This window comes from Pleuronectes platessa, chromosome 3 (assembly GCF_947347685.1).
Source record: "Pleuronectes platessa chromosome 3, fPlePla1.1, whole genome shotgun sequence".
NCBI classification, from domain to species: Eukaryota; Metazoa; Chordata; class Actinopteri; order Pleuronectiformes; family Pleuronectidae; genus Pleuronectes; species Pleuronectes platessa.
In genome coordinates this window covers 31,318,277-31,329,544 of record NC_070628.1, presented here as the reverse complement: position 1 = coordinate 31,329,544, position 11,268 = coordinate 31,318,277, and the positions used below count along the sequence as shown (strand labels likewise).

General features: G+C 45.0%; 1 protein-coding gene across 1 annotated transcript; it reads right to left on the bottom strand.

Moving 5' to 3' along the window:
- Positions 1-3,550: 3,550 nt before the first annotated feature.
- Positions 3,551-5,917, bottom strand: LOC128436773 (uncharacterized). Its single transcript, XM_053418622.1, has 2 exons — positions 3,770-5,917; positions 3,551-3,586 (listed from the first exon to the last, which is right to left on the bottom strand). The coding sequence occupies exon 1, from the start codon at positions 5,887-5,889 to the stop codon at positions 3,910-3,912; it is 1,980 nt and encodes a 659-aa protein (XP_053274597.1). The 5' UTR covers positions 5,890-5,917; the 3' UTR covers positions 3,551-3,586; positions 3,770-3,909.
- Between the last annotated feature and the right edge of the window lie 5,351 nt (positions 5,918-11,268).

Sequence of the window (11,268 nt, the reverse complement as noted above, 5' to 3'; positions counted from 1 at the left end):
GATTTCCTGTATCGTTCCTTAGAGCAGCGGGGTTGAATGAGTCTGTGGCTGAAGCTGCTCCTTAGCTTGTCTAGTGTTTTGTGGAGGGGGTGAGAGGGATTGTCCATGATTGCCAGCAGTTTTGCCAGCATCCTGTCCTCCACCACCTCCTCCAGGGTGACAAGCTTAGAGCCAACCACAGACTCTGCCTTCCTAATCAGTTTTTTCAGTTTGTTGGCGTCCTTAGCCTTGATGCCCGCACCCCAGGACACCACAGCAAAGAAGATGGTGCTCGCCACAACAGACTTATAAAACATCTGCAGCATCTTGTTGCAGACGTTGAAGGACCTGAGCCTCCTCAGGAAATAAAGCCGGCTCAGGCCCTTCTTGTAGACGGCCTCTGTGTTGGTGGACCAGTCCAGTTTATTGTCTAGTGTGACACCCAGGTACTTGTAAGCAGGGACCACCTCCACAGCCGTCCCACCGATGCAGACAGGAGAGGGCAGGGGCTTGGTCCTCCTGAAATCCACCACCATCTCCCTCGTCTTCGCCACGTTGAGCTGCATGCGGTTCTCCCCACACCACTTCACAAAGCGGTCAACCAGGTCCCTGTACTCAGCCTCCCCTCCGCCCTCAACACACCCCACAATGGCCGTGTCATCAGAGAACTTCTGCAGATGACACGTCTCTGTGCAGTGCTTAAAGTCAGCAGTGTATGTGGTGAAGAGGAAGGGGGACAGCACAGTTCCCTGGGGGGCCCCGATGTTACTGATCAGATGATCAGACACACAGTTCTGTAATCTCACAAACTGTGGTCTGCCCGTCAGATAGTCATCGACCCAAGCGATGAGGGGAGCACTCACCTGCGTGCCCTCCAGTTTGGCCTTCAGCAGTGGGCTGGATGGTATTGAAGGCGCTGGAGAAGTCGAAAAACATGATCCGGACTGAGGTGTTGGGTCTGTCCAGGGAGGAGTAAGCCTTCTGCAGCAGGTAGATGATTGCATCATCAACCCCAACATGGGGCTGATATGCAAACTGCAGGGGGTCTTGTGATGGGCACACCAGCGGTCTGAGGTGGGCCAGGACCAGTCTTTCCATGACCTTCATGATGTGAGAGGTCAGTGCCACCGGCCTGTAGTCCTCCAGTGCAGCAGGACGTCCTTTTTTGGGCACTGGGACCAGGCAGGATGTTTTCCAGAGCACTGGCACTCTCTGAAGGTGTAGGCTCAGGTTGAAGAGGTGCTGGAGAACTCCACAGAGCTGGCTGGAACAGGCCTTCAGCAAACGAGGGCTGATGCGGTCCGGCCCCGCAGCTTTCCTCGGTTTGAGCCTCTCCAGCTCTCTCCTCACCTGGCTGGCTGTGATGTGGAGTCCAGACTGGGGGGTGGGGGATGTCAGCGATGGGTTTGAGGGTGGTGCAGAGATGTTTGTGTTGCAGGAGGTGGTGGGGGGCTGTGGGGGATGTGAGGATGTCCTGGGGGTGGGAGGTGTGAGAAGGTCTGTGGTAAAGGCCAGCGGGGGGGTGGGGGGAGATGGTGACTGGGGTGGTGGGGGGAGGTGGGGGGTTGTTGCTCAGAGACGCAGTAGAGGCAGTCGTAGAGTCAGTGGAGGCAGTGGATGGTCCGCTGGGGGCTGGGGGGTTGGAGTTGAACCTATTGAAGAACGTGTTCAGCTCATTCGCACGTCGTTCATCCCCAGCTGCTCCCCCATCTCTCCTCTTGAAACCAGTGATCTCCTTCATACCACTCCAGACGTCCCTGGTGTTGTTTTCCTCCAGTTTGTGCTCCAGTTTTCTTCTGAAGTTGTCCTTGCTCTCCCTGATGCTGCGCTTGAGCTCCCTTTGAACCCGTTTGAGTTCTGCTCTGTCCCGTGATCTAAAGGCCCTCTTCTTCTCATTGAGAAGGGCCTTCAGGTCGCTTGTAACCCACGGCTTGTTATTTGGGTAACAGCGGACCTCTTTAGTGGGGATGGTGTTATCGATGCAGAACCCAATGTACTCAGAGACACAGTCAGTCAGGCCATCAATGTCCTCACCATGTGGCTCATACAGAGCATCCCAGTCTGTGGCCTCCAGGGCCCCACGCAGTGTTTCCATGGCCTCATGAGACCATTTCCTCACTGTCCTCACTGTGACTGGGTGCTGCTGAATCACAGGCTTGTAAGATGGTGAGAGCAGGACTAGGTTGTGGTCTGACCTGCCCAGTGGTGGCAGGGCAGTGGAGCTGTATGCATCCTTAACATTTGCATATAGGTCCAAAGTCTTATTTTCCCGGGTGGCACATTTTACAAACTGGAAGAAGGTTGGGAGTGTGGATGAGAGGGAAGCATGTTTAAAGTCACCTGTGATGATGATGAAGGCCCCGGGGTGTTGTGTCTGTAATCCTGCAGTCACAGTGTGGATGACGTCACACGCTGCTTCTGCGTTCCCAGATGGAGGAATGTAAACATTGATGGCGAAAACACTGGTAAACTCCCTCGGCAAATAATATGGACGAAGTCCGACGGCGACGAGCTCGATGTCCGGGCTGCAGACACGATGTTTAACGGTGACGTGCCCGGGGTGACACCACCTGTTGTTCACGAGCACGGCGAGTCCCCCTCCTTTCTTCTTGCCGGTCGCGATGGTGTCTCTGTCGGCTCGAACCGTCTGGAAGCCAGGAATGGTGACGTTGGAGTCCGGTATCTGCTCGTGCAACCACGTTTCCGTGAGACACACAATACTGGACTCCCTGTACTCCCTCTGTGTCCTGATGAGCGCTTCCAGTTCGTCCACTTTATTTGCCAGCGACCTCACGTTTCCAGTGATTACTGCAGGGATGAAGGGCTTAAACTTCCTCTTCTCCTTCCTCCGTTTAAGCCCCGCTCTGCAGCCCCGCCGTCTCCTCTTTAGTTCCTCCGGGATGGTGGGTCTCTCTCCGGCCAAGAGGGTAGTGTGCCTCAGGGCGATCAGCTGGTCGCGGGTGTAAACAATGCCGGCGTGTGTTGCAGGCATTCTCCCAGTGATCCGAAGAGACCGAAGTGCGGTTAAAAGTTATAAAAAGTGTCCAATAAATTTCAAAAGCATCTCGTCATTGTGCGGGACGGAGATGCACAGAGCAGTGCAAAAATAAATATAAAAAACAAATCGCAAACGTTATAAAAACACAAAAAAACCGACAGTAGTACCAGGAGCTGCTACGACAGGCACCCGTTAGTACAGCGCCATGTTGCGTTGGAAGCTACTTTATCCTGTTTCTTAATTAGTTGGACAGCTTATCTTTTGTATGCAGGTTGTAACCTTAATTTAGCCTTTTGATAAACAAGCTATGCAAACCCCTTGGGTAAATTATAAATTATCTTTCTCACTAGTAATAGATTGTAAATAAGATATAGCGTCCGTTTTCCTATAAAAGGCCGCTAAGAGGCTTAAGTGGGCTCCAGGCTGTTACGCGTCGTACAATGAATCCAAGTCCGGTGATGAATATAGTTTGAGAATTTTATTGCTGTAGACCGAATGACAATTGATGAATGCAAACATGGTTGTTTGACGATGACGACGACGACGACGACGCTAAACAGAAAATATAATCAGGTGCGCCACTAACCCCCTTTCTCCCCCTCCGCTGATCTGACTGCCCAGGTATATAGATTAAGCCACACCCATGTGTCAATCAAACGGAAGTGACATGCTCCAAAACAGTGTGACTAACCTTTCAAAATAAACAATAAACAAACAGACCAAATATGCATTTTGGCCCCTACAATTCCGGCCCCTAATTATTATGTTTCAAATAATAATTACAAATTTGACATAACAATCAACATAGTATGTAAATATATTTTCTTTCTTCATTATTTGTAATCCGATATACGTTGTCCAAGGAAAGAGTGATTAATCAAAGTCAAGTGTTCAGGAACAAAGTCAAGGGGTCAAAAGTCAGTTTGCGTCAGTCAATGATCCGCTGCCTCCAGTAGTAGGCAGACTTTGGTGATGGGCCTGGTCAGAAATCCGGTCTTTGACTTGATCCGTAGCTGACGTACAAGTCCCTTTTTGTCCATAATGGTCTCCACAATCCTTCCAGTCAACCAAGAGTTGCGAGGCGCTGAATCATCCACAATGATGACGATGTCTCCTGGTGTGAAGTTGCGTCTTATGTTGGACCATTTCTGTCGTTCTTGCAGTTGGGGAAGATACTCCTTAATCCACCTTTTCCAAATCCTTTCCTCCTGTTGCTTCTTTTCTTGATCCTGTAGTTTCCTCTTTGCCTCACATTCTTCCACCTCCCGTCTTCTCACTTTCTCTTCCTCAATTATTCTTTCTTCTTCCTTTCTCTTTTCCTGGGCTAACCTACACTCTTCCTCTTGTCTCCTGATACTCTCTTCTCTCCTCCTGTCTTCCTGGACCCTCTCTTCCTCCATCCTAATCCTTTCCTCCTCAACTCTCTTTCTTTCTTGTTCCTCTCGTCTCTTCTTTTCCTCCTCTAGTCTCTCACGCTGTTGTTGTTCTTCTCTCCTAACCTGCTCCTCCTCTTCTTGTCTCTTCCTCAAAATCATTTGCTCTTCCTCCCGTCTAACTTTCTCTTCTTCTTCAATCCTTTTTCTTTCTTCAGCCTGCCTCCGCTTCTCCTCAGCCAACCTCTCAAGAGCTTCTTCTTGGCTCCTCAACCTCTGCTCTTCCTCTCGTCTAACCTTCTCTTCTTCAATCCTTTTTCTTTCTTCCTCATCTTGTCTCCTTTTCTGCTCAGCCAGTCTCTCAACAGCTTCTTCTGGTTTCCTTTCATCTTCTTTTCTTCCCAGAGGTCCGTTAACTGTCCAGCCGAGCATTGTTTTGACGGCATATGGTCCATCTCCCACACTCCTGATGACTTGAAGTGGTTCCAGAGCCTTTGGTACATCGGAGCCAATCAGCAACTCAATCTCACAGTCCAGTTCAGGTAAGTGAATATTCTTTAAATGATGCCACTGATTGATGTCATTTTGATGTGGGATGTTCCCTTTGTGCACAGGCATAGTCTTCTGAGTGTACACACATGGGAGATCACAGAAATCAGTGCCATGAAGTCCTGTAACCTCTAGGCCTGAAACAATGCTGGTTTCAACGACCTTCCTTTGACCCATTGTTCTCAGAAGAATATTTGATTTTCTTCCCTGGAGATTGAGTTTATTCATTAGCCCCAATGTGCAAAATGACGCAGTGCTTCCCGGGTCAAGGAATGCATATGTATGCACTGTTGTATTCCCCTTCTTGGCCTTTACTTTCACAGGCACTATGGAGAGTTTGCAATTGTCTTCACCGGCCCCAGTAAGACCACTTGTCTGTACCGAGGCTATGGCTCTGATGTCAGCTTCTTCCTTTGTTTGAGCTTGATGTTTGTCCATTTCAAATCTTCTTTGGTGGATATGCAGCATCTGAGGATGCTTCAAATTGCATATGTTGCAGCTGAGTCGCTTCCTGCAGTCCTTGCTCATGTGTCCTTTCTGCAGACAACCAAAGCAGGCTCCATTTTCTTTAAGGAAAGTGATTTTCTCATGATGTGCTTTCTTTTCCAATAGGAAACACACCTCCAAAGCATGTCCACCTCCACAGAACAAACACCTTTTTACAGCCGGCCAACTCTCCATTTTCCTAGGTCCATTTCCATTTTTCTCATGTGCAACTGTCACAGTGGTTGCAAATGTACTTCCTTTGATTTTTGGATGAGGTGGTTTTGACATAAAACCTCTTCCATCCTTGCTTGGTGTGGGAGTGTCTCTGATGTCTCCAAATACTGGATCAGTTGCAATCCTCACCTGTTTTTCAAGGTAATTTACCAGATCCCTGAAGGTAGCTCTTTGGTTGTACCTTTCCTGAAAATCACATGCCACAGATCTCCATTTATCCCTCAGTCGATATGGCAGCTTCTTAATTATAATTAGCAGGTTAGCAGACATGTTGAGCTCTTGCAAGTTGTTGACATCTTCCATGGCATTGCAACATCCTCTTAGAAACAGAGTGTATGCTTGTAGTGTTTTTGTGTCATCTGGTTTAATTGACGACCATGAAAGAGCCTTCTCCATGTAGGCTGTAGCAATTTTATGCTCGTTGCCAAAGTGCTCCTGCAGTAAGGATTTTGCCTTCCTGAATCCTCTATCTGCGGTCATATGAAGGCAGCTCCTCACCATTTCTCTTGGTTGTGCTTCGGTATATTGTTCCAGATAATAAAGACAATCTGTGGGGTTTGGGTTCTTGCTTTCGATGTTGTGTTCAAAGGATTTTATGAATGTTTGAAATTGAAGTGGGTCACCATCAAAACGACGAATCTCCTTCTTGGGCATTAAAGAGAGAGACTGTTGTTGAATCATTAATGCAGTGATGTCATTTTGCTTTTCCATGATGTTAAGCATGTTGCTCTGTTCACCATTGCTTGGAGCAGGCAATGTTGTTGGTATTGTAACATGTGCATCCATAGTTAATGTATTTGACTGAATTTTCACTGGCACTGTGGAGAGAGATTGGGTTTGATTAATGTCTCCGTCAGCAGTGGCAATCATTTGTGTTTTCTTTTCACGTTGTTTTTTCTCCATAAACGAGTTCATACCATCTGACACTCTTGATCTGTGGCTACGCACACCAGATCTACTTGAGGCTCCAAGAATCTTCATTTTTGCCATTGTAGCAGCAAGATTCCCATCCAGCTCCAGTTGCTCTTTTTTCCTCCTTAGCTCCTCCTCTTGTGCTTCTATGGCATGTTTATCTTTTAGCATTTGTTGTATTACAATAAGAGCAGCCATTTCAGCCTCAGCCTTGATGCATGCAGATGAGGTGGTGGAAAATCTTGAGCATGAAGAATGTGATTTGTGACTCCTGTTGGTAATATTTGACACACTGTCACTTGGCTTTATTTCATCCTGCATGTCAGATATTGCTTTCTGTTGGGAAGGAATGGCAGCTGGAACATCAGAGTGTGGTATATTTTCCTTTAATTCAACAGGTGCAACAGGTGCTCCCTCTTCAGGTGGAATGGGAGAGATGACTGATTGTGCAGCAAACACATCTTCAGTCACCTTTCTTGCTTGTTGAAAGTGTCTTTCAATCTCAGAGAGCCATGTCTTTACATCATCAATGAAGTCTGTGTTGTGTTTTATTATGCGTCCAAACCACTCCTTTTGTGTTACCTTTTCCTCTTTGGGAAGTAAAACAATCACTGACTCATGTGCTGCATTTGCATTTTCATACAGTTGTTTGAGTTCATTCAGTTTGAATTGCACTTTCTTTGCATTTTCATCATTTTTCATGAGCCCTTTAATTTCACGTGAGAGCTCTTTCATTTTTTTCACATTAGATTGACATTGCTTTTGAAGAGTTTCCATTTTGCAAGCCAGCGCTTTGGCTGTAAGCTTGACCGTTCTCTTCTCCGTAATTTCCATTTCATTTGAGTCACTCATTATGTGAACTTTCAACGTGCACAATTCACCAAAGCACAGAGCAACACACACAATGCAATCCGCAATGACATTGATTCAGTCACAATGCGATTTTCAACACAACAGCACAGCACAGCAAACGGCGGCCACTGCTCATCACGCAGTCCTCCAATCAGCCCAAACAATTGCCGATCGCGACAAACCAAGCACGCGCAACACAAGCCCAAACAAACAGTCCCCAATGGACAAAACGGCAGCCTTTCCAAACTGTGTTCAACTTCAAACAACTACACAGAAGGATTAACAAACATACCGATTCAGTTGGCTGTGATGCGCTGCTGTCACTTCCGCGTTACACCGCTGCTGCAGTCAATTATGTGTCTCTGATCCCAGGCGTCCGCAGAAGAGTCCCCTGTTGCATAGTTCGTTCCGTCCAAAACATCGAGATCCAAGCGATAAGAGCAACGTTGAATCCCGTGGTGTTTTTGGATTATTTCTGTTTACTAAATATAGCGTCCGTTTTCCTATAAAAGGCCGCTAAGAGGCTTAAGTGGGCTCCAGGCTGTTACGCGTCGTACAATGAATCCAAGTCCGGTGATGAATATAGTTTGAGAATTTTATTGCTGTAGACCGAATGACAATTGATGAATGCAAACATGGTTGTTTGACGATGACGACGACGACGACGACGCTAAACAGAAAATATAATCAGGTGCGCCACTAACCCCCTTTCTCCCCCTCCGCTGATCTGACTGCCCAGGTATATAGATTAAGCCACACCCATGTGTCAATCAAACGGAAGTGACATGCTCCAAAACAGTGTGACTAACCTTTCAAAATAAACAATAAACAAACAGACCAAATATGCATTTTGGCCCCTACATAAGACTTAATAAGAATGTATTTTACAATACAACATTTTTGACCCATGTTGTGAATTAGAAGGGAAGTGAAAAAAACAGTTATTTGAAAAATACCTGAAATACTAAATGACGGAAATAATTTACTGCAAAGATATAAATAATAAATACTGAGTGGGGTCACTTTTGACCCATGTTGTCTTATTCAAATAATGAGTTCACTTATTTTCATTCATTTGTGTGCTGATTTAATCCTCAAATCAGAACACACTGATCACTATGTATGTATGTGAGTAGCATTAATGTTAATATTTCCTTATGGTTTTCTCCTCTTCAGGTGGAGGTCCAATCCTTGTCCGACTGGTCAGCCAGCGTCTCCTTCAGGTCTCTGCTGGTCAAACACTGCCAGGCAGAGTTCAGGAAGAACTTTGAAAGGGAGGGCATTTATCGGAAGAGTGGGTCCTGCCTGGAGCCAGTCAGGGACGTGAGGGTCATCGACCGGCTGAGGGAAGAGCAACTCAACGCAAAACCTTCCGGACGCCTCCTCAATAGCATCAAGTTTATTGGGGAGCTGTTCCTCTCAAAGGTTCTGGAGGAGAAAGCCATGTACTGCTGCATCAGGAGGCTGCTGCAGAACGGAGACGGGCCATCTCTGGAGAGCCTCTGTGAGCTCCTCCAGCTCATCTAGCAGGACCTGGAGGTGGTCACGTCTCTGGACTCCTACTATAACCAGCTGAGGTTCATCGCAGAGGAAGGGAAGAGGGCACCAAGGCTCTCCCTTTTGTTGAAGGACACAGTGGATGCACGGAAGAGGGCAGGCTCCACCCCCACTAAGTTTTTAATGAAAACTCATGTGGGAAATACAACTCATACACTTATAAAACTTATACAGAGATATTTGTAAATGGACAGAAACCCCCTACTGCAACCCCTGCTCCTACTCTGTATAATGTACACTGGGTGACATCATGCCCTGAACAAGTCTTTACTCTGTTAGGGGTTTATAATATGTTGTCGACTAATGAATAAAATGTTTTAAATTTTATTTGGGTGTTTTAATGTCTTGCATGCAGCTGCCCTCACATTTCAATTAAAACACATGTGGGAAATACAACTTATACATTTCCCCTTTTCCCAATAATCAATGATAAGCACAGATGACTGGAGAATTTCTGGGACAACATTTGACAAAAGTACTTCCTGAACTGAACATCAAATCTAAATGAGAATTCAGTAAAAAAAAAACAAAAAAAACAAAACATGTTTGATATACAGGAGCCAATTAGACTTAATTAATGAGAAGCTTTTACAAAAGAAGGCTTGTAAGTGTTACGATGAACTAAAGTAACTTGAATGTGCTGCCATGGCAGAGCATCATTAGTTTGGTTTATGAAAAAAACTTTGAACATTAGAATAGTTAACTCCATGGACATTCTGTAACCAGGTAAAGATCTCATTGAGTTAAATCTCTCACAAGACAGATGTGGCCAAGAAGGCAGTAACACATTGTTACAACAGACAGAATACGAACACACACATACAGCGGTCATACAAAACATACACAACACACATGCAATCTTCTGAGCATAATTAACGTGTTACGGATCATCATAACGTGAAATATGATCACGTTGTAATGTGAAAACTTTCCAGTTATCTTATCACCAGCCCTCGAGTGGTGGTACACCCCCCCCCCCTTACATATACATGTATGTACACAGGTAAAGAGGAAACAACTCGGACAGAGTTTTATATATAGAAAACAGCCCATGTGTGAAGTCTGCGGAGATACAGAGATGACAAGTTGGCAACATCAAACAACGTACAGAGTGTAGATTTCCATGGGCTTTAATAGAACACAAAGCACTTGGGCCTACAGACAGAAGGAGGATTTGTCTAAGGCTGCTTTGATTCAGTCTCTACAGTGAGGGGGAAAGCAGTGGCTCTCTCATAGAAGCTGTGCTTTCATCTTATTTTGCCAGTTTGAATCTAGTTTACATGCTTGTTGCAGTTGTCATCTTATTTTTCAATTCTCTATCCCTCTGTCGGATCACCACTTGTCTCTTTTGGCATTTCAGAGATGATTTACATTAATGTCTGCATTTTGTCTCTGCTTTATTTAAACAGGTGATATTTCAGTTATTCCAGGCTAAGTCTTGTAAATTATATAAATTGTCCCTGTCAACCCATCAAAATTCAGACTCGTGTTTGAAAGGGAAAGTCCACTTGCTCCACAGGTTTCACACACAGGGTTTTATTGAGCAGAGGCCAATCAGGCTGTTTAAAGTGTGTTTGTTTGAAGGGACTGATCACAGCTGCAGCTCTGTGGAGATAAGATATATCTGAGGTCCAGATCAATACATGTGACTGCTGCAGCGACTGGAGGTCAAATGTACTGAAGTTAGACAGAATAATTACAATGTATAGAAGAAAAACACTGTGAAGGAAACTTTATTTTTTAATATATCTTATTCTAAGATTTAGAATCTGATAGATAGGTCAAATGACCAAAAGGAGAGAGTAAAGTGTTAAACATTTCTAAAATACAGTTTCTGTAATCCAACACCCACCTGTGAAAGTTTTCTCATGTTCAAAAAGCACTGAACAGAAAAAGAAAAGAGAGGAATAGAGGGTTCTGTTGGAAACTCCTTTTCACAAAATTACCAGATTATGATGGAACATGCCTACCCCCTAGTGGCCAAAAGAAGGAAAATCCAAAACTGATTTTGACCACTGTTGAAGTTTCTGACTGATGATGCTTTCAGAATAAAATCCAATTTCATGACTCACTAATGTGAAATACAATTTTTCCCATGTCAGATATTAATATTTTTTAATTTGCCAGTCTTATCTTTTACATGTGTAGATGAATTGTCTGTGATCTTTTGTTTTCTTTCCAGCTTGCTCTGAACTGCTGGCTTGGGAGACAAAATAATCATTTAGAAAATCCAGAAGCAAAAGCTTGTTGATTAAATTATCAATCAAGCATTTCGTTAGAATATTGAAAAGTGAAGAATTCCTGATCTCCTCTTAATGTCTGTTTATT

What these genes read in the sequence shown, in the direction of transcription:
- LOC128436773 (XM_053418622.1), bottom strand. Translation starts at nt 5,889, where the DNA reads ATGTCTGCTAACCTGCTAATTATAATTAAGAAGCTGCCATATCGACTG.